Genomic DNA, 23,045 nt, shown 5'->3' with positions numbered 1-23,045 from the left:
CTAAATACATTCCTATTATAATCCTCTGGCTGCTAAAAGATACTTACCATAGGATCTTTTGTCTCAAGGGTAGCTTTAAATTTCTCAATACAACGTTTCTGAAGGCATGGGATGGTAGTTACTTCTGGAGTGGTAGACAAAATAAACACTGTGATAGCAGTAAGCAGACTGACTTCATCAAGTTCTTGATGTGCTCCATCAACTGAAGAGAAATAATTAGAACTGATCATATTTGCTGCTTTATATATCTGAGTGAAGCTGTCTTTCATTTGGTTAGCAACATTTTCTTCATATATACAAAAGATGCAGATAAGACACAGTGACAGATGCTAGGCACTCTGGCAGGCTAGATAATGTATGTCAGTGGTAGTGTGAAGTCCTGGATTTGTTTCTTCCCACCAATGCAAAAAAGAAGGAAAGAAGGAACTTTGGCAAATATTTAAGAGGTAAATATTTAATATATAAGCTTAAATTTATGTTTTTGTTTTTGTCAGTCGTGGGGCTTGAACTCTGGGCATGGGAGCTGTCCTTCAACTCTTCAGCTCAAGGTGAGTGCTCTACCACTTGAGCCACAGTGCCACATCTGGTTTTCTTGTGGTTTATAGGAGTCTCACGGACTTTTCCTGCCTGGGCTGGCTTTGAACTATGATCCTCAGGTCTCAGCCTCCTGTGTAGCTAGGATTACAGGCGTGAGCCACCAGCACTTGGCTTAAATCTATGTTTATATTTATAACAAATAAATAAAGAGCCAAGACCTAGCAAAGTAACTTTTATTGTAAAAAAATAAAGGGGCTGGGAAGGTGGCTCAGTGGTAGAGCGCTTGCCTTGCATGCATGAGGCCCTGGGTTCAATTCCTCAGCACCATATAAGCAGAAAAAGCTGGAAGTGGCACTGTAGCTCAAGTGGTAGGGCACTAGCCTTGAGCTCAAGAGCTGCGGGACAGCACTCAGGCCCAGAGTTCAGGCCCCATGACTGACAAAAATGAATAAATAAATATAAATAAAAAATAAATAAAGGCATTAATATATAACACACACAAAGTTTGAAGTCAGACTACACAACAAAGTGAGACTCAACCACAAACAGAAAATGTAATGACATAATAGCTAATACAAGTTCATGTTGAGCACTCTTTTTATTATGCATTTTAAATACTTTACATAAATGAATTCATTTAATTCTCATAATCTAATCAGTATGAACACTGCTGTTGGCCCTGTTTTATAGAAGAGAAACTGAAGATAGATTTAAATGTTCAAGGTCATACAACTAATGTTGTAGAAGTAAGCTAATGAGAGACTTGAGCTAGGGGACCAACAGGCTGTCTCTGACTCATGAAAACTGGCAGATAACAAATGTGTGCTATTTTTTGCTATGAGGTTTTTGGGAAATATGTTGTAGAACAAACTTTTCACCTGTCACAATCAGTTCTTCCTTTAATTCTCTCAGTAGCTCATCTAAATTCCAATCTACGTTCTAAGTCTTCATTCTCTGTATTATCACTATCACACCCTCATTTTATGGGTAAGTGTATGTGTGTGTGCATGCATGCACTGAACGACGTATGCCTGTCTTAACCTACATAAAACTTTTTCCACCCTTGCATGCTGTTCTTATATTAAGAGAGGTTTAATTCTTTTAATTTTATTCCTTCCTGCCTACTTAGTGATGCTTTCTTCACTACTGCTTCCAATGCCATCCTCTAATCTAACTTCTTTTTCCTCACAAGTATAAACTTAATGCTAGAGTTTCATCTTTAAAAATAAAATTCCCAGTCTGGCATCAGGGTATATGGCTGTAATCCCAGTACTCATGAGGTCGAGGCAGGAAAATCATGAGTTCAAAGCCAGTCTAGATTACTTAGAAAGCGCTGTTGAAGAAGATAAAAGAAGGAGAAGAACCTTCATCCTATACCTTCCATTCTTCTGCTGTTTCTCTTCTTCCCATCAAGAAGAGTCCACAAGGAGCTTTCCCTTTCCTTGACTCTCATCTGTATTTCAGCTCTGAGCTCTATTTCCCATAGCATTTGACTTCTTTACAGTATTTTACACTTCTGATAATTCCTTGTTTATTAAAACTCTTTTTTCTTTAGGTTCTTTGACTGCATTAAAAAAAAAAAATCAACTCCTTCCATCTTGATTTTGGTTCTTTTTATTTCATGAGTTCCAGTTGGGTAAACTGTGACATTTATGTAACATATATATATATATATGACAAAGGAGGCAGGGATGATGCATAATATATCTAAAGACTTTTTTAATAATCACTAAAAATACAACAATAAAAAGTAATTTTATTGGACATGGGAAATAAATAGTGACTATTATATATGTCACGTAGTAAATGAGATGCCTTTTTTTTTTTTGGTCCCATTTGAGACAGGGTCTTACTATGTAGCACAGGATGGACCTTGGCTTTTTCACCTTGACTTTTTTTTTTTTTTGCTAGTCCTGGGGCTTGAACTCTGGGCCTGGGCGCTGTCCCTGAGCTCAAGTCTAGAACTCTACCATTTGAGCCACAGTACCACTTCCAGCTTATTCTGTGAGTAATTGGAGATAAGAGTCTCATTGACTTCCCAGCCTAGACTGGCTTTCAAAGTTGGTCCTCATATTTCAGCCTCCTGAGTAGCTAGGATTATAGGTCTCGGGTTAGGACTTGGACTTTTGATCCTCTTGACCCTACAGATTATTTTAAAAAACTCAGGGAAACAGGTAGTTTGGCTAGTCATTTAGCTAGTAAATACTGGAGTTATTATCCATATTCATCTTTATATTTGTAACATATAGCTTATGCATATTTTTAGGATACTAAGTGTATAAAACTTTCCCTCAGGGCTGGGAAGGTGGCTCAGTGGTATAGTGCTTGCCTTGCATGCATGAGGCCCTGGGTTTGATTCCTCAGCACCACATAAACAGAAAAAGCCAGAAGTGGTGCTGGGGCTCAAGCGGTAGAGCGCTCGCCTTGAGCTGAAGAGCTAAGGGACAGCGCCCAGGCCCAGAGTTGAGGTCCATGACTGGCAAAAAAAAAAAACAAAAAAAAATACCTTTCCCTCAGGGGCTAGGAAGGTAGCTCAGTGGTAGAGTGCTTGCTTTGAATGCATGAGGCCCTGGGTTCAATTCCTCAGCACCACATAGCAGAAAAAGCTGGAAGTGGCACTGTGGCTCAAGTGGTAGAGGGCTAGCCTTGAGCTGAAGAGCTGAGGGACAGCACCCAGGCCCAGAGTTCAGGCCCCATGACTGACAAAAAACAAACAACAAACAAAAAACCCCCACTACCACCAATCAAAAAACCCCAAAACAAAACAACAAACTCTCCCTCAGCTAGAGATAGATCATATAGTGCATTTAAAAAATAAACATGCTGGGCTGGGAATGTGGCTTAGTGGCAAAGTGCTTACCTAGCATGCATGAAGACCCTGGGTTCAATTCCTCAGTACCACATACACAGAAAAAGTTGAAAGTAGTTCTGTGGTTCAAGTGGTAGAGTGCTAGCCTTGAGCAAAAGAAGCTCAGGGACAGTGCCCTGAGTTCAAGCCCCAGGACTGTCAAAAACAAAAACAAAAGCAAAACAAAAAACCCATGTTATCTCCAGGTCCCCAATTGTCAAAATATAGGCTGCCTGTCAACAATTGCATTTAAGTTTAAGGATCTTAAGATATATGCATATGTCTAACACACATATGATCAAGTAAATATCTTGCCATCAAAGCACAATTCCTTTATTTTTTATTTATTTTTGTGCAGGTTCTAGGGCTTGGACTCAGTACAAAGCCTGAGTACTCTGCCTTAAGTTTTTTACTCAAAGCTAGCACTTTGCCACTTGAGCCACAGCTCCAGTTCTGGCTTTAAACACTGATCCTCAGATCTCAGCCGACAGACTAGATAGGATTATAGGTGGAAGCCACTGGCACCAAGCTTCCCCTTACTTTTGAAAACAAACTTAATAAATCTTCAAAAGAGCTTTATTTACCTGGATCCCAGCAGTCAAGAATTGTTGTTAGAGCACTCCGGAGGAGGTCAGTCCATGCAGTATGGCTCTTTTCTGCTCTGGCCATAGGGGAAGATAATATTCCTTTCAGAGCCTGTAGGGAAGCTGCAACTGTAGAAGATAATTGGCCCCCTGGCAACTTCACAGCAGTTTCTCTGAGTACTCCAATTGTGAGGTATAATATAGTAGGGAGAACTGAGATGCTTCCTGTAAAATAAAAATTTAAAACATCATGGATTTTAACATATACATACAAACACACACATTTTCCCTCCTCCAAAAGGCATCGATGAGTAAGAGTTATCTAGCTTGTAAGAGTTATTTTCTTAGAACTCAAAGTGTAGCTCAGTGGCTTGAACTCAGGGCCTGGGTACTGTCCCTGAGCATTTTTTTTTTTTTTTTTTTGATCAAGGCCAGCTTTACAACTTGAGCCACAGCTCTTTTAGCTTTTGGTAGTTAAATGCAGATAAGAGTCTCAGAGACTTGCCTACCTGGACTGGCTATGAACTGTGATCCTCAGATCTCAGAATTTTGCATCACTTTGTTTCATTGATGTGGCACTCGGTAAATCTACTCTAGACTTGCTATATAGCCCAGTCTGGCCCCTGAACTTGATATGCAGTGGAGGTTGGTCTCATACTTCATGATCCTCCTGTTTTAGTCTCCTAAATTCTGAGATAAGAAATGTATACCACCATATCCAGGTCCATTTTTACTATTAAGGTGTGCATTCTTGTGGTATTGTGTGTGTGTGTGTGTGTGTGTGTGTGTGTGTTGTTATCTAACCATCATGACTACTCAATTTATTTTAAACTCTTTTTCAAGTGAAGAACCATTGAAAATAAGTATGAAAAATGGAGCAAGGCAAAGTGGTAGAATACTGTAATCCTAACAATGCCGAGGCTGAGGCAATAGGATTCTAAGTTTGAGACTAATTTCAGCTATACAGTAAGACACTATTAAAAAAAAAAAGGCATTCAAGTCACCCATAAAGTTAAGGCCAAATGAAGTTATCAATTACATTCAACAAAAAGCTCAGAGTATATTTTTTACCCCTAATCCTCTGACAGCCATTTTTTTCTGCCACTCTTGCACAGTATGTGATAACATGAAGTCTAACTTTTGGGCTGGGAATGTGGCTTAGTGGTAGAGTGCTTGCATAGCATGCATGAAAACCTGGGTTCATTACCACAGAAAAAGCCAGAAGTGGTGCTGTGGCTCAAGTGGTAGAGTAGTAGCCTTGATCAAAAGAAGCTTAGGGACAGTGCCCAGGCCCTGAATTCAAGCTTCAGAATTGGCAAAAAAAAAAAAAAAAAAAAAAAAAGAAGCTTAACTTTTAATTAAAATTGAAGGTTAAAAATAGCTAAGACAGCAACTGTTCAAGGCACAGTTAAGCAGAAATATGATTATCAATTAATAAGTATCTATTGCATAGACAAATTTATGTGCTAGATTTGTAGGGTATGAAAGTTTAGTTGGAGCCAAGAGCCAGTGACTCATACCTGAAACTTAGTTACTAAGGAGCTTGAGAGCTTGAAGATTATGACTTGAAACCAGCAGGCACAGGAAAACCTGTGATATGCTTATCTCCAATTAACCACCAAATAGCTAAAGTGGAAGATGTGGCTCAAGTGGTAGAGTGCTAATCTTCAGCAAAAAAAGCTCAGGGACAGTACCTAGGCCCTGAGTTCAAGCCCTAGAACAAGCACGAGCGCACACGCACGTGCGTGCACATGCACACACACTCTAGTTGGACATATGACACATCTATATACATTAACACTTTTGTGTGTGTCAGTACTGAGACAGCTCCATTTCAGGCTTTCTGCCAGATAACTGAAGATAAGAGTCTCACAGATTCTCCTATTCTGGCTGACTTTAAACCATGATCCTCAGATCTCAGCCTCCTGAATAGGTAGGATTTACAGGCATGAGCCACTGGCTCCTGACTATATAAATCTTTTATGTGTTATAATCAGTTATATAATGAATTTATATGACAGATAAAAGCCACAGATCTACATATAGAAATAACATAGCGACATATATGAACAAAGAAAATTCAGTATGAGGTGGTTTTTAGAGAAGACTTTACAGATGAGGTAGGACTAGAACTACACTTTCAAGGAAGAAAAGATTTAAAAGGCAGGAAGGGTATGGATCATTTCAAATCAAGTAACAAAGCATGGACAATAGCATAGAACAAGAATGAACATGAAGCCCTTTGGGTTTAGGATTTGCACAGAAGGAATCAGCAAAAGGCAGAGGACTCAGTAAAACCTGTGGAAAGCTTTATGTTAAAAGCTGAGTGCCAGTGGCTCACACCTATAATCCTAGCTACTTAGGATGCTGAAATCTAAGGACTATGGTTTGAAGCCAGACTGAGCAGGAAAGTCTGAGATTCTTATCTCTAATTATCCATCAAAAAGCTAGAAGTTAAGCTGTGACTCAAGAGGCAGAGCACTAGCCTTGAGCAAAAAGCTCAGGGACAGTGCCTAGGTACTGAGTTCAAGTCTCAGGACTGGCACCAAAAAAAAAAAAAAAAGCCCAGTATATTTAATTTAAAAAAGAACTGGATATGACCACCAGTTTCTGTCATCATGGAAGCAGGAAAAGACCAATAGATACTATACATTTAAAAGATGTTAAGAGCTGGGCACTGGTGGCTCATGTCTGAAATCCAACCTACTCAGGAAGCTAAGATCTGAGGATTGTGGTTCAAAGCTAGCCAGGGCAACAAAGTCCATGAGACTCTTATCTGCAATTAACTACCAAAAAAAAGCCAGAAGTAGAACCATGACTCAAGTAGAGACAGAACACAATTTCTGAGTTTAAGCCCAGGACCAGTGTACCCATGCACCTACATACATGTTAAAGCCCGAATAATTGCCATTGACTGACTTTAAAATATTTTCAGCTAAAAATGTAGCTTAGTGGTAGAGCACATGCCTAATTTGCTTGAAGCCCTGGATTTAATCCCCAGCACTGGAAAAAAGAATAATCAACCACAGAAGAGCATGTACATCTGTACTACTTGCTGTCTTATATTTACTTCACAGTTTTAACAATACTTAAATGTTTGGGTCAGCTTTCTCTCATAATGAGAAAAAAAATCAGCAACTAGATTTCGTTATCTATGAAGGACATTTTTCTTCCTTTCAGGACAAGCAAACAGTTGCAAACCACAACATACCTTCAGGAGAGCACACTGTAGGAAGTTCCGAAAGGATAACCAATGCAGCTGAAACTAATCTACTTCCATCTTCTGACAGCAACTGTGGCTTTGTAACTTTGACTCCTGAGCTACCTGTCAATTCAGGATTAAGTTCTGGGAGTTGTCTAACTAGAATGCACACACATAGTTCTAGCGTTGCAAAGACCAAAGACTTTCCAGGCACAAGTCCTCCCGTGTCCTTGCCCTCTCCAAATTCTGGCAGGGTTTCCTTTTCAGCAGCACCATCATCAACTATGAGACAGAAGGAATAATGTTTAATAAATACTTTGTGCTTTCTTTTACTTTTAGCAAATGGCTATTTCTGTTATAGGTAATACATTTAAATGACTAAAATCTTAGTGTGAAAGAATTAAAGAAGAAAGCGATTATGGAGGTAAAATAGATTTTTTTTTTAATGCCAGTCTGGAGCTTGAACTCAGGGCCTGGGTGCTATCCCTAAGCCTCTTTGAGTTCAAGGCTAGTGCTCTATCACTTGAACCACAGCATCACTTCAGCTTTTTGAGAAGTTTATTGGAAATAAAGAGTCTCATGGACTTTCCTGCCCAGGTTGGCCTTGAACTGTGACCCTCAGATCTCAGCCTCCTGAGTAGGTAGGATTTCAAACGTGAGCCACGGGTACCCAGCTATGAAATAGTTTTTATTATATATATTTGTCTTTCTCCTTTTTTTTTTTTCTTTCTGATACTGAGGTTTGAACTTAGCTTCCAACTTATTCTGCTTGCTTGTTTGGCTACTGCTCTACCACTTAACCACTCCTCCATCCCTGTTTTTTTCTAGTTCTTATGGAGATGTGATCTCAGAGATTTTCCTGTCTGAGCCGAGTTCCAACTGTGATCCTCCAAATTTCAACCTCCTGAGTAGCTAGGATTACAGGTGTGAGCCACTGGTATGAGCCACCAGTACATGGCTGCTATGATTTTGTATTGCAATAGATTAAAAAAAATTTAGTCAGTTGCCAATGGTTCACACCTGTAATCTTAGCTACTCAGGAGGTTGAGATCTGAGAATCATGGTTTGAAGCCAGCCCAGGCAGGAAAGTCCATGAGACTGTTATTTCAAATGCCAGGAAACTGGAAGTGGTACTGTGGCACTAGCCTTGAGCAAAAGAGCTCAGGCACAGAGCCCAGGCCCTTAGTTCAAACCCCAGGATCTGCTCACATGCGTGTATGCACACACACACACACACACACACACACACACACACACACACACACTCTCATTTCCCCAAAGAATAGTAGCTAGGTTACTGATAAAATCCAAGCTAACATGTAGAAGAGAATGAGAGGATTCAAAGCATTTAGGCCAGGCTTTGATGGCTTAAGCATAAAATTCTAGCTTCTCAGGAGGTTAAGACCTGGAGTACTGTGGTTCAAACTCATCTCCAGTTAACCACAGAAAGCCAGGCTGGAAATGTGGCTCAAGTGGTAGGTGCCAGCTGTGAGCAAGCAAGCTAAATAAGCTCAAAGCTCCTGAGTTCAAGGCCTGGTACTGGCAAAAATAAAAAGTAAGAACAGCTAGATACTTACAGCTCATGCCTATAGTCCCTGCTACTTAGGAGGCTGAGAAAGAATTGGGGCTTGGCAAACAAATCCATGAGATGCTTAACTTCAATTAACCAGCAAAAAGCTGGATCTGGAGATGAGGGTCAAGTGGTAGACCTTGAGGTCTTTAGTTTAAGCCCTACTACTAGCACTTAAAAAAAAAAAGTTTAAGTTCCAATTTTCCTATATATAGTAGATATTAAGCAATTATTTAAACAGTGATGTTGGGCTGGGGATGTTGCTCAATGGTTCAGGGTTAAGATTGCTTGCTTAGTGTGTTTCAGGCCCTATATCTGATCTGTTAATTTGGCATTTTGAGTTAACATTTACCTTCTGCACTTCGTCTTTTTTCTTTCACATGTTCTTGAGCTGCACAGATAATCTGCCTTACCACTTCAAGTGAAGCCAGTTGAATAGAAGGGGATTCTCTGGTCAAAATTACGCGGTGTAGAACATTCAGCAACTCAATACCCAAGTCCTATCATAGAAAAATATGTAGTAAACACTATATTGGAAATGATATACATTTTCTTTTTCTGATAAAATAGTAACAATTTTAAAATGCCATGACAGGGCTGGGAAGGTGGCTCAGTGGTAAAGCACTTGCCTTGCATGCTTGAGGCCCTGGGTTTGCTTCTTCAGCACCACATAAGCAAAAAAATAATAAAAAGCCGGAAGTGGCGCTGTGGCTCAAGTGGTAGAGCACTAGCCTTGAGCTAAAGAGCTGAGGGACAGCGCCCAGGCCGAGTTCAGGCCCCATGACCGGACCCAAAAAAAATAAAAAATAAAATAAAATGCCATGACAAAATTCAGAAACAGAATTTAGCAAATTGCTCATAAAAATGGTGTTAATGCAACAGTTATGTAATAACACTTGAAAATAACTTTAGAATGTTTTTTTTTTGTCTCATCTTGGTAAGAGATGTCACTATGACAAAGATCATAATCAACAGGCCCTAAACCCAGAAAGTAAAAAAAATGGAAGCAAGATGATAAAAGAATATAAGGGCGGACAGGCAGATTCTCCAATTTATAATCAGGATGTCTAGGAATAATAAACAGTGAGGAAAATTATGTCACTAAAATGGGTCTTTCTTAAACAAAATATACCAAAGAAACACCATTTCATTTTTCCTTATCTTTAAGAAAATTACTCTGGTTGCTTTAATTTATGAAAATAACAGGAGTAAATCTGTCATCATATTTGTTTTATTGTACAGAAAAAACAAGCAGAGAAGAGCCTGCAATTTATTCAAGTCCAATTCAACTCAGATAAGAAGGTGACTAAGGCTTTAAGCCTCATAAATGAGGCTTAAATAATAGTGTTAAATAATAGTCTATATAAAGAAGAAATCATACTACTCATTTACTTTAACACTGAGTCAAGGACCACATAGTTAATATGCAGGATAATATATGAGGCTAAGAGCACCAATCTAATACATATTTATCCTTGGGAGAAGCCAAAGAAGTACTATACTATGTAGCAATCTTTTACTATAGCCACAAATGGGTCAGACATTAGTATCAGACTCAACCTACCAGCTAGGCAGCAGGCACACTCACGCATATGTATGTGTGTGTGTGCGCGTGCACGCACGCACGCGCGCAGGCACGTGTGCAGGCACTGGGGCTTGAACTCAGAGAAGGGGCACTTTCCCCTGTAGTGTTTTTACTCAAGGTTAATACTCTGCCACTAGAGCTACATCTCCACTTTCACTTTTTCTGGGGGTTAACTGGAAAAAAGAGTTTCATGGACTTTCCTGCCTCGGGCTGGCTTCAAACCTTGATCTTCAGATCTCAATTTCTTGAGTAGCTAGGATAAAAGGTACAAGCCACCAGCTCCTGGCTTCAGAAACAGATTCTTAAAAAGACTTGAAGGGGCCAAGTGCTGATGGCTCATGCCTGTAATTCTGGCTGAGATCTGAGGATCATGGTTCAAAGCTAGCCTGGGCAGGAAAGTCTGTGAGGCTCTTACCTCCAATTAACCACCAGAAAACCGGAAGTGGCATTGTGGCTCACATGGTAGAGTGCTCACCTTGGGCTGAAAAGCTCATGGACAGTGCCCAGGCCGAGTTCAAGCCCCACATCTGACAAAAAAAGAAAAAAAAAAAAGACCTGAAAGGAGAATCCAGCCAACAAGAATACTTTGCTATAAGTAGGAACTACATGGAACTTGAAATTTTCTCTTGAAAAAATGGGATATAAGACATAAATCACTCCTGGGTCACCAGAGTGCTGATGGTTTTCCAGTTCAAATGCCTGATGATACAACTGATTTTTTATCTTTTTACTTCTTTGTTTACTTTCTGTTCAACATAGTAACCTGAATATGTTTCTGTTTTTTGAAATCTACAGAAGTCTAACAAAAGCAAGAAACTACCTGATCACTGCCAATCTTAGATCTTGGCCAAGGAACATCCAGAAGGGCCTGCAATGCATGTAAACAAGCAGTAATGCTTTCCATGGTTGCATCCGAGCGTAATGAACACAGAAATTCCACACTGATGCCTGTGGAAAAGAAAACGGAAGGTTTTTTTTAGATTTTTAGTTTATTAAGTTAAATGATCAATTTCTATTTTTCTGAGAGACACAAATAAGCTTAGCAAAAAGGTAATATACTACTGTAAATTTAAGACTACAAACAATTAAGGAAAGTCTTTAAAAACTGTTATTTATACACACACACATACAAACTCATGCAGACTTGTGTACAAATTGCTTAGTTGCTATAAAATAGTTCAAAGTTGGAAAAAATAATAAAATTGTTCCACAGAACTTAAACATTTAGGCTTTTACAGCTTTATTCCAACTAAAATGTGGTTATCATGGATCAAACAAGGTGTTTTACATAAGTCATTTTGCTACATTATTATAATACCTAATGAAAGAGGTGCTATTAACGCTAGTTCTCAATTTTGTTTTTTTGAAAGGGGGCATTTAGCAGTGCTGAAACTAACCAAAATCTTGAGCAAACCAGGCTTTGATATACCCTTAACTTATTTCTGCTTATTTGGAGACAGGGAAATCAGTATAGAGAACCAAAGTAATTTATCTAAGTTTTAACATTTTTCTGGTGATGGTACTGGGGCTTGAATTCAGGGCTTTGTACTTTTTCATAGCCTTTACTCTCAAGGCTGGCACTCTACCAACTGAGTCACAATGCCACTTTCTGCTTTTTGCTGTAGATATGAGCCTCACAGATCTGTTTGTGAGAACTGGCTTTGAACCTTGAACTTCTGATTTGAGGCTTTTGAGTAGTTAGGACATAGGAAAGAGTCATGCAGCCAGTGCCTAGCTAAATATTTAACTAACTTTTTAAAAATTAAAAAAAAATTTTTTTGGTCGGCCATGGGACTTGAACTCTGGGTGCTGTCCCTGAGCTCTTCAGCTCAAGGCTATCGCTGTATCACTTGAGCCACAGCGCCACTTTGGTCTTTTCTGTTTATGTGGTACTGAGGAATCGAACCCAGGGCCTCATGCATGCAAGGCAAGTACTCTACTACTGAACCACCTTCCCAGCCTTATTTAATTAATATTTGTGCTGGTTCTAGGGCTTGAACTCAGGGCCTGGGCACTGTCCCTGAACTTTTTTGCTCTAGTCTTGTACTCTACCACTTGAGCCACAGCTCCATTTCTGGCTTTTTTGGTAGTTAACTAGAGATAAATCTCACAGGCTTTCCTGCCCAGTCTGGCTTCAAATCTTGATCCTCAGATCTCAGCCTCCTGAGTAGTGAGGATTACAGGTGTCACCTGCCAGCTCTTGTTTTTTGTTTTCTTATAATTAAAATTTTTTTTCTGGGTGCTAGTGGCTCATGCTTATAATCCTAGCTACTTAGGAGGCTGAGATCTGAGGATCATGGTTCAAAGCCAGCCTGGGCAGGAAAGTCCATGAGACTCTGATTTCCAATTAACCTAACCACCAGAAAACAGGAAGTTGCACTGTGGATCAAGTGGTAGAGTGTTTGCCTTGAGCTCACGAGCTAGGGACAGCGCCCAAGCCTAGAGTTCAAGCCCCACAACCAACCATTTTTTTTCCTTTGCAATGCTAAGAATCAATCCCAGGGTTTTACACGTAAGGAAAGTACTGCCACTGAGCAATGCTTTTATGCCCTTAAAAGTTTCATAGAGATTGTATCAATCATAAATCTTAACTTGATAGTTTACATTTATGTATTTATTGTTTGATTGTACTGAAGTTTGAATTAACGGCTCTAAACTTGCTAAGTAAGCCCTCTATCATTTTAGTCATATCCTCAGTCCTTTTGTTTTTATTATTTTTCAGGTAAGTGTGCTCTTTTTCAGGTTAAGATCCTTCTACCTATACTTTTCTTGTAAACTTGGATTAAAAGTTGTGGGTCACTAAACAAGCCCAGCTTTTTTGTTTATTAAAAGGGGCTTATTTCTTGAGAAAGGGGTCTTTTTATCCTTTTGCCTTGGGTGCTTTTGAATCTCACTCCTCCTGATATCCAAGTGATTGGTAAGGATTACAGATGTGAGCCACCATGCCCAACAACCATTTACCTTGATAACATTTATGTTTCATTTAATCAATAACTCTCTATATGTAATGCACTTACAGTTTTTCTTTGAGCTAGGTTAGACATAAAAAACTTGTTCCATTTATTCTAGAAGTTCAGTGTATTATTCCAGAAAGATAACACATTTTATAGTACAGCCCCTTCCCTTCTTGGCATGTGTGAGGCCCTAGTTCAATCCCGAATATACTATCAAAAATTAAAGAAGTGCTAGAAAAGCTAAAATATGGAGTAAACTTCATGAATCTGAAAATTCTATTATTAATCTCTGGGCATTAGAATTTGCTTAGAATTATATATTACTGGGCATACATTCTTGAAACTTGAAAATGTTGAAAACGAGAGGGAGAATCTCTTAGCATTGACTTTTTATGTGTATACTGAGAAATTTAGAACATTTATAGATACCACATGGATCTATTAAAAATCATGTGGAAGCCAGGCGCTGGTGGCTCATGCCTGTAATTCTAGCTCTTCAGGAGGCTGAGATCTGAGGATCATAGTTCAAAGCCAGCCTGGGCGGGAAAGTCTGTGAGACTCCTATCTCCAACAAACCACCAGAAAACTGTAAGTGGTGCTGTGGCTCAAGTGGTAGAGCACTCGCCATGAGCTGAAGAGCTGAGGGACAACACTCAAGCCCAGAGTCAAGCAACATAACTGACAAAAAAAAAAAAAAGGAAAGCTGGGCTTGGTGGTACATTTCTGCAATCCCAGCACTCAGGAGGCAGATATAGAGGGATCTTGAATTTGAGGCCAACTGTGTTATAAAATAAATAAAACAAAATCTGGTAGCATGATTCAAATGGTACAAAAACAAAACCAACAAAAACCAAACAAAATGAACAGCAAGTAAAATCAATCATAGCTACTCAGAGGAGGCTGAGATCTCAGTTTACATAACCTTGTTTTGAAGGCAGCCTGGGCAGAAAAGTCTGCAAGAATCTAGCTTCAATTAATCAACAAAATTTCAGACTGGCGGTATGACTCATGTACTAGCTATGTATGAAAAAGCCCAGAGCATGAGGCCTTAGTTCAAGCCCCAGTACACACACACACACACACACACACACACACACACACACACACACACACACACACACACACACACACACATCATCTACACAACTGTACAGAAATAAAATAACTAGGCTTCTCCTATAATTCCTTTAATTTATTCCACTTGATACTGAAGCCAACTTGTAATAAGATTCTAGCTCATATGAACATTTTTAGGGGTGCAGAGTACTTGTCTAGCAAACACAAGGCAAACGAGTTCCATAAAAAATTATCATTTTTACAAATGTGCTTACCTAGTTATATCAATGCTATCATTATCATCCAGCATAGAATAAGTTAACAGTTACTTAGGAGATAGGCAATAAGGTATAACTCAAGAATAACTCTAAAAGGACTTTCATCTTTTAAACTTTTTTTTTTTTTTTTTTTTTTTGGTGCCAGTCTTGGGGCTTGAACTCAAGGCCTGGGCACTATCCTTGAGCTTTTTTTGCTCAGGGCAAGTGCTCTATCACTTGAGCCACAGCTCTACTTCTGGTTTTTTTTCTGGTTAACTGGCGATAACTGTCTCAAGGACTCTCCTCTGAGATGGCTTCAAATAGCAATTCTCAGATCTCAGGTTCCTGAGTAGCTAGGATTACAGCTGTGAGCCAATGGTGCCCAGTTGCTTATACACTGTTTTACTGACCTAAAATTAGATGGAACCTATCAGTGTAGACATCCTCAGGGGACTTCACTGTAGCCTTGGATGATGAGTCTTGGCACATGGAAGTTGGTGTTACAGGCCTGGAGAGATTAGCTGTGCCTTCATCTGGCTCAGCAACAGCAAAACCTGTGCCTGTCAGCCACAAAGCTGCAGCATGGAGGATGAGTGCCCAGGAGTTGTGATAATGCAATTTTGCATTTTCGCTAGTCTCTGCCGTGTAGAAAGCACCACCTATGAATGGGGAAAAAGGAAGCAGTTTTGGAAGGAAAGGAAGAAGAAATTAGCTTCCAATATTTTTTCTCTTTTCTCTGCTACACAAGTGACCATTTGCATCATTCTTGAAAGTTTACTCATACCCTTGTTTCCCCTGTGCTCCAAGGCAACTATTTTTAGGTTTTTATCAGGTATGGTGAATTTTGTCTGCTCTTAGAGTTTATGTGAAGCTAATCTTATCAACAGTGTGTATTTGTGTGCTTTATTTGCCTTGTAAAATCTTTTGAGATTCATTCATGCTGCCATACAATTAAGATTTTGTTACCAGTGCTTTTCTTTTTTCTAGGAGCACAATTGTTGGGTTACCTGCTGATTTATATTTAACCTTGCTGATTTATATTTAACCTTATAGGAAATCTGAAGTTAAATCTTAATATTCTGTAATCTGATCAGCAAATATTTTTAAAAAGTGTGTATCTAAAACAATGTATACATGTTTAAAACAAATAGCAATAATACATTTACCTATCTCCAAGACTGACATTAACATTTTACCTTACTTCCTTAAATCTCTCTCATTTTTTTCCTTGTAATAATTAGAATGTGACTATAAATCTACAAGTAAATTCAATGGATAGTAAAAGACAAATAATTACCCTTGGACATGATTAATTAAATAGCCCTTTAAGCATTCAGAGTGAGAACAAAGGAGGATATTCTTAGGAGACGATCACAAGGGCTCAATAGCTGTGTGCATACGATTGTATAAAATGATGCTTATCGAAATGAGCTCCAAGAAATGGGATTAAGAAATTTTTTATTGTACTGTTTGTGGTTCTTCTTTTCCCTTTTTTTCTTTCGATTATTCCCTTTTGTTGTTGTTTTTTATTTCTGTATTTAAGTATATATAAGTGTCTTGTATATAAGTGTATCTGGTTTGGAGATGGGAAGGGGAAGCACAGAACTGTGGGACAAAAGGTAAACCAATTTAGCAGTGATACTCACGAGACACTATATTGGAAATGAACTATACAACTTTGGGGGGAGGGAAGTTGGGAAGGATGAAAACTAGGAGAGAATGGAGCAGGTGACACTGTCCAAAAGGAAATGTACTCATTACCTGAATTATGTAACTATAACCCCTCTGTATATTACTTTTATAATAAAATTAAAAAATTAAAAAAAGAACAACAAAACCCTAAAAAATTTTAATATGACAAATTTTGTCTCTCTTCCCATAACCAGTGTCCTCAGATGAATCATGTCTAAGTATGCTCTTACACTTTGTCAACAGTGTTTATATTTATAATGTTGTTACTTAAAAGGTATTATATTTTATGCATCTCCTTGCAACTTGTTTTTTTCCCTCTTAACCTAAGATTTACTTATGTTAAAAGATGTCTATCATTCATTTTTTGCTGTTAAACTGTTTCAATAAATCAGCTTATTTCCATTTTGCTTACATTTTATGCAATGTAAAGTATAATAAATATTCTACCGATCTCTTTGGAAGTAATTTCAAAGAATAGAACAGAAATATTAGAAAGTGATAGGCCCAATCTAAAATATATACCAGAAGTAAATAGTAATAGACAAAATACCTGAAATAACAGAATATTAAGAGTAGCAATCAACTACCCAACACAAAAAATGTGGAGTTAGTAACCAGCATAAGTCAAGTCCCTATTCCCATTACATACTTGCAAAATAAATTCTAATTCAACTAATGTTCAAAACATGAAAGGCAAAACTGTAAAGGTTATAGATCTTTGTCATCTTAAGAAAAAAATGTGTCAAGCAATATACAAAAATACAAAGTATAGTAACAAACTACATTAAACAAACTACATTCCTCCTAGCTATAGACTAGGAGGAAATATATGCAAGACACACCAAAAAGGAACAGTGTTAATATGTACATATATAAAGATTACTCAATCAGGGCCAGGCGCCAGTGGCTCACACCTGTAATCCTAGCTACTCAGGAGGCTAAGATCTGAGCCACAGCAGAACAGTCCTCAAGACTTTTTTCTTTTAGGTCCGGTTGTGGGGCCTGAACTCTGGGCCTGGGCGCTGTCCCTCAGCTCAAGGCTAGCGCTCTCCCACTTGAGCCACAGCGCCACTTTCGGCTTTTTTCTTTTTGCTTATGTGGTGCTGAGGAATTGAACCCAGGGCGGCCTCAGGCATGCAAGGCAAGCACTCTACCACTGATCCACCTTCCCAGCTCTTGTCTTCAAGACTCTTATCTCCAATAAACCACTCAGAAAACCAGAAGTGGCACTTTGGCTCAAGTGGTAGAGCACTTGCCTTGAGCTAAAGAGCTGAGGGCTAGAGCCCAGGCCCAGAGTTCAAGCCTCACGATTAACCCCCCCCCCCCCCCCCAAAAAAATACTCAATCAGTAAAAGGACTTTAAAATTGAAAATGGGTAAAGATTATGATTACAGTATTTGTGGAAGAAAACAACTACCATTAGTTTATGAAGATGTGATTACCATTAGTTTATGGAGATATGACTTTCAAAGAAATAAAATTTAAAATGAAATACTATTTTATACCCACTAGATTAGCAAAAAATATATTTCATATATCATGTGAAGAAGCAGAAACATGTTGCTGGTAGGCATACACACTGTTCAAACCATTTTCAAGAGTAATTTGGTAGTGTGTGGGAAATAAGATGTGCATTTCTTATGACTCTGTGAATTAACTTCTGGAATCTACTCTAAATCAACACTTAGATGCTTATCCAGTATATGAAAATTGATTGGAAAGAAATGTTTTGGATAAAAATTATTGGGTAACAGAGAAATTATGAAAATTTGAAATATATGATTATTTTACTTCCTTACCTTCATCAGGAAGTTGGGAGGCAAATTCTGAAGGCAAAGTTAAGAGAGCAAAATCCTGAAGTGCAGCAAGCCAGAGTTTGCTTAGTGTGCCAAGGTCTGTATAGACTAACTCAAGAAGTCCTTCTAAACAGGTGGTAGGCTTTGAAATTTGTTTGTGGTTTTTATGTCTTTGAACAGCAATTATGTATACCTGTTAAAGATTAATTTATAAGTTATAAAATGTTATATCTGATGAAAATGTATGATAATATTTTTACATTTTCTGAAAAGGCAGACTTAACATACTAAACATACTTAACATACTAAACTATACTTTATGATATAAAAAAGCACACATGTAGAAATAGTCACACATACAAAACTTTGGTTGAATGCTAGAAGATGCATCAGGGATAATAAATAACTGGTAAATATGGTGCTATTCTATTCTTGAACTTGGGCAGTTACAAATAACTGATTGAAGCATTCTGTAGATTATAGTCTAATAATTTAAACATAGCTATAGAAAGCCATTTCTGAACTGAAATGTTTGTGAACACTTATTAAATAATAGCCAGGCACTGGTGTCTCATGCCTGTAATATTAGATATTCAGGAAGTTGAGATGTGAACATTCTGGTTTGAAGCTAGACCCAGCAGTCAAGTTAATGAAGTCTTTTATCTCCAATTAACAAACAAAAAGCCAGAATTGGATATGTGACTCGAGTGATAAAGTGCCAGCTTTGAGTGGAAAAGCTAAAGACTGGCCTCCAGGCCCTGTATTTAGGAAAGCAATAAACTGATAAATAAGCCAAGGGGTAGGGCTGTAGTGCAGAAGTAGAATACTTGCTCAATGTGAGCAAAACCCTGGGTAACAAACACATACCCTCCCCATCAACACACATACACACAAAATCTCAAATTTCAGTTGTTGACCTAAGATTGTTTATAACAACTTCCAGAATTTCCATTATAAATTAAAAAGTACCAACCTCTGCCCAGGCTTTCAGCACAGCTAAGATCTCCATGGTAGAAGCACTTTCATTATATAAGTGACTTAAAGCTTCTTTTCCAGCCTGTATTTTTGTTAATGATGAAACAAGCAACTGATGAACTCTTCGGAGATCATTAAGATCACTTACAACTCCACTTGCTATCCAGGCACTGCAAACCTGATATTTAAGAAAATCAAGTTAGTTTAAAAAATTATAGATATTCCTTTCTGAGTTCCGCAGGGCTCATCCACATCTCTGGAATCTATTCATTGAGACAACCTTGCTAACGAGATACCCAATGGTATATGCAGAGAAGGATAGTCAAAAGTCAACACTTCAAAAGGTAAAGAACACTAAGGTTGACACAAGGAAACTAGTGCTATTTTGAATAAAAAGAAAAAACATTTTAATTTACTCTCGATTCTTTTATCTTACTAGTTAAAAAATTAGAGAGTGTGTGACATGAAAAGATAAACACTTAACATGTTAGACAAGTGCTCTACTATGGAGCTATTTTTCTAGCCTTCAGTAAATATACTTTCTTCTTTTTTCTGGTTGTATTGGGGTCTGAATTCAAGGCCTTACCCTTGCTCAACTTGCTTGCACTTTATCACTCAAGCAATACCTCCGGCCATGATTTTTGCTGGTTTTTTGTTTTTGAGATGGCATTTATCAGACTTTTCTGCTCATCATGGTTTGAATCACCCACCATCCTCTAGATCTGACTGCTGAACAGCTAGGATTACAGGTAGAGTCATGGGGACCTAGCAGATTGTTTTTCTTTCTTTTTTTGGTCGGTTGTAGGGCTTGAACTCAGGGCCCAGAAACTATGCCCAAGCTTTTTTGTTCAAGGCTAGTGTTCTACCACTTTGAGTAACAGCTCCACTTCCAGTTTTCAGGTGGCTAATTGGAGATGAGAGTCTCATGGACTTTCCTGCCTGGGCTGACTTTGAATTGTGATCCTCAGGTCTCAGTCTCCTGAGTTGCTAGGATTACAGGTGTGAGCCACCAGTGCCTGGCTGCTGCTTTTGTTTTTTGTTTTTGTTTTTTTAATGATGTCACAGGGACTGGAATTCAGGGCCTCATGCTCTCATTTGGCTTTTTCACACAAAGCTGGCCCTCTACCACTTGAGCCACACTTCTACCTCCAGATTTTTCCTTTTGAAAACAACGTATTTTTGAAAAATATTTTTTATTGTAATGATATTGTACAGAGGGGTTATAGTTACATGAGTAAGGTAATGCATACATTTCCTCTTGAACATTATTACCCCCTCCTTTGTTTTTCCCCAGCCATCCCTTTCCTCCCTACCTCCCCAATTCTCCCTTCTCCGCCCCCCCCCACCCCTAAGTTGTAGAATTTGTTTTTAACATAGTGTCTTGTACATCTCATTGTTACAATGGGTTAGCCTGTATCCTTGTTTCAGTTTTTGTTATTTCCCTTCCTCTCTCCAAATTAGAAAAATGTATATATAAGATACAGGGTACAGGAATCAAATAAAGTGAAAACAGGGTTATACCAATAGGGAAGAACATAGGAAAGAAACAAAGAATATTTTTAATTTTAAAAACAGAACTTTCATTCTGCAATACAAAAAGTTTTTTTCACTAATCAAAGAATTGGTTTTTTTGGTTGTGGGGCCTGCACTCTGGGACTGGGCGCTGTCCCTCAGCTCTTTAGCTCAAGGTTAACACTCTACCACTTGAGCCACAGTGCCACTTCTAGCTTTTCTGCTTATGTGGTGCTGAGGAATCGATGCCAGGGCCTCATGCATTCAAGACAAGCACTCTACCACTGAGCCATCTTCCCAGCCCCAAAATGTGTTTTTTCTATGAGCAATGACATCTTTCTTTTTCTAGAGAAATTTTACTTGCCTTTTTCCATGCATAGGTGACTCTCGAATCACTATGGTTCAACTTAATGAGTTTTTACTTTACAAGGGTACAAAGACAGTATGTATCAATAGAAACTGTACTTTTAAACTGGATGCTAGTGGCTCTCGCCTGTAATCCCAGCTAGAAAGCTGAGATCTGAGGATTATGGTTAGAAGCCAGTCTGGGCAGGAAAGTCCATGAGACATATCTCCAATTAACCACCAGAATGCTAGCCGTGAACAAAAACAGCTCAGGGACAGGGCCAAGGCGCCAAGTTCAAGCCCCACAACTGAAAAACAAACAACAACAAAAAAGAAACTGTTCTTTGAATTTTATCTTTTCTTGGGCTACTGATATGATCATGAAGAAAAACTACAGTGTACTAAGTTGTTGAGCTATGATGGTTGGTAGTTTAAGTATATTAAATAAATTTTTCATTTTTGATATTTTAACTTATGATGAATTTTTTGAAATTTAACTCCATTGTAAATAAGATTTATCTGTATTTATTTAGTTCTTGTCTCACAGTACATTTTAAGTGGTTTATGGTGAGAACACAGATAATGTAATAAATTAGAGACTCATTACAGTGAAGGTTCTCATATCTTTCCTTCTTTGTTTCGTTTGCTTTCTTTCTGTCTTTTCTTTCCTTCCTTCATTCCTACTTCCTTCCTTCCTTCTTTCTTTTTCTTTCCTTCTTTCTTTCTTGGGCTTGAAATCAGGGCCTGGGCACTGTCCTTGAGCCACAAAGCCACTTCCAGCCTTTTCTGAGTAGTTTGTTAGAGATAAGAGTCTCACAGACTTTCCAGTCTAGGCTGGCTTTGAACCATAATCCTCAGATCTCTGCCTCCTGAGTAGCTAGGATTACGGATGTGAGCCACTGGCTCCTGGCATATTCTTTTTTCTTTTTCTTTTTGTGTATGCCAGTACTGGGGCCCTGGGCTCTGTCTCTTAGCTTTTTGCTTAAGGCTGATGTTCTACCATTTTCATCATAGCTTTATTCTGGCTTTTTAGTGGTTAAATGGCGATAAGACTCTATTCATAGACTTCACTGCTCAGACTGGCTTCAAACTGTGATCTCAGATCTTAGCCTCCTGTAGCAAGTATCATAGTCACAACTGAGTAAAAGTAAGATGTCTTGTTAGGGGTACAGTTCAGTGGTAAAGCACATGCTTAGCATGTGCAAGGCTTTGAATTTAATCCTCAGCATGCATGCATAAGTAAATAAAGTAGAAAGAATTGACTAAAATTAGATTTTTACATTACACTTATATTTGATTTATTCATTCCACTCTCGCTTTTACTTACTTCAGGTCTACAGTGTTGGATAATGTTTGACAACCATTTTCAAGAAAAGCAACTGTTTAAAAGTATTATATGATTCTTAGATGAAAATATGTTCAACTTTGCTAGAAATACAAACGTAAGCTTTCCTGAGATGCCCTTGTAAAAAGGTTATACATTTTTGTCTCTCATATAGACAAAAATCTCAAAGTCTGATAATTTACCATGTTCCTGAGGATGTTGGAAAACTGTGTACACTACTGGTAGGAGTTTTAATTGGCAAACTTTGTACTTTTTAATCATCATTCACTTTGGGGAATGCCTACATCTAGTACAAAGACCTACACAGATCATTTACTGCAGTACTATTTAGAGATGCCTGCATGTAGTACAAAGACGTACACAGATCATTTACTGCAGTACTATTTGTATAGTAAAAGACAAAAAGAATTCCTGTATGCATTAATATGGACCTGAATACATGCATTTTGACATATCCATTATACAGTGTTTTTGTTGTTGTTGTTTTTTTTAAGAGGAAATCCTCTAAACATAGAGGGAGGGGAGAGAAAAGGAAGAAAAGAGAAGAAAGGGAAGGGAAGCTGAGAAAGATGGTAAGACAACTGTTAAGATCATTTTTTAAAGGTTTTTCTTTTTAACCATTTACCTGACATGCTTTGGCAGTGACGTCAGGTGGTGTATCTGAAGTGAAGGCTGGTCTAAGTGCTGCTCCTACCTGACAAGAAATTTTATGATACCATACATCAATAAGAAAGCAAATCTTAAACATTATTTCAAAATTGTTTATTTATAAGTTACTCTGGGCATT

At 38.3% G+C, this 23,045-nt stretch overlaps 1 protein-coding gene across 3 annotated transcripts in view; it reads right to left on the bottom strand.

The window, feature by feature from the left end:
• Heatr5a (HEAT repeat containing 5A) overlaps positions 1 to 23,045 on the bottom strand; it is a 119,247-nt gene that overhangs the window by 4,389 nt on the left and 91,813 nt on the right. For all 3 annotated transcript variants that reach the window (XM_042677394.1, XM_042677396.1, XM_042677395.1), the window contains exons 26-34: positions 22,884 to 22,952; positions 19,055 to 19,234; positions 18,085 to 18,274; positions 15,004 to 15,252; positions 11,147 to 11,274; positions 9,094 to 9,241; positions 7,181 to 7,453; positions 3,970 to 4,194; positions 48 to 202 (exon numbers count right to left, since the gene is read on the bottom strand). In XM_042677394.1, the coding sequence (XP_042533328.1) occupies positions 48 to 202; positions 3,970 to 4,194; positions 7,181 to 7,453; positions 9,094 to 9,241; positions 11,147 to 11,274; positions 15,004 to 15,252; positions 18,085 to 18,274; positions 19,055 to 19,234; positions 22,884 to 22,952 (1,617 nt within the window). The remainder of the gene's footprint in view (positions 1 to 47; positions 203 to 3,969; positions 4,195 to 7,180; positions 7,454 to 9,093; positions 9,242 to 11,146; positions 11,275 to 15,003; positions 15,253 to 18,084; positions 18,275 to 19,054; positions 19,235 to 22,883; positions 22,953 to 23,045) is intronic.

The sequence above is a fragment of the Dipodomys spectabilis genome, unplaced genomic scaffold, assembly GCF_019054845.1.
Source record: "Dipodomys spectabilis isolate Male_0828 unplaced genomic scaffold, ASM1905484v1 ptg000038l, whole genome shotgun sequence".
In the NCBI taxonomy this organism is placed as follows: domain Eukaryota; kingdom Metazoa; phylum Chordata; class Mammalia; order Rodentia; family Heteromyidae; genus Dipodomys; species Dipodomys spectabilis.
Note: the sequence above shows the minus strand (reverse complement) of the source record. Positions and strands in the feature narration are given on the sequence as shown.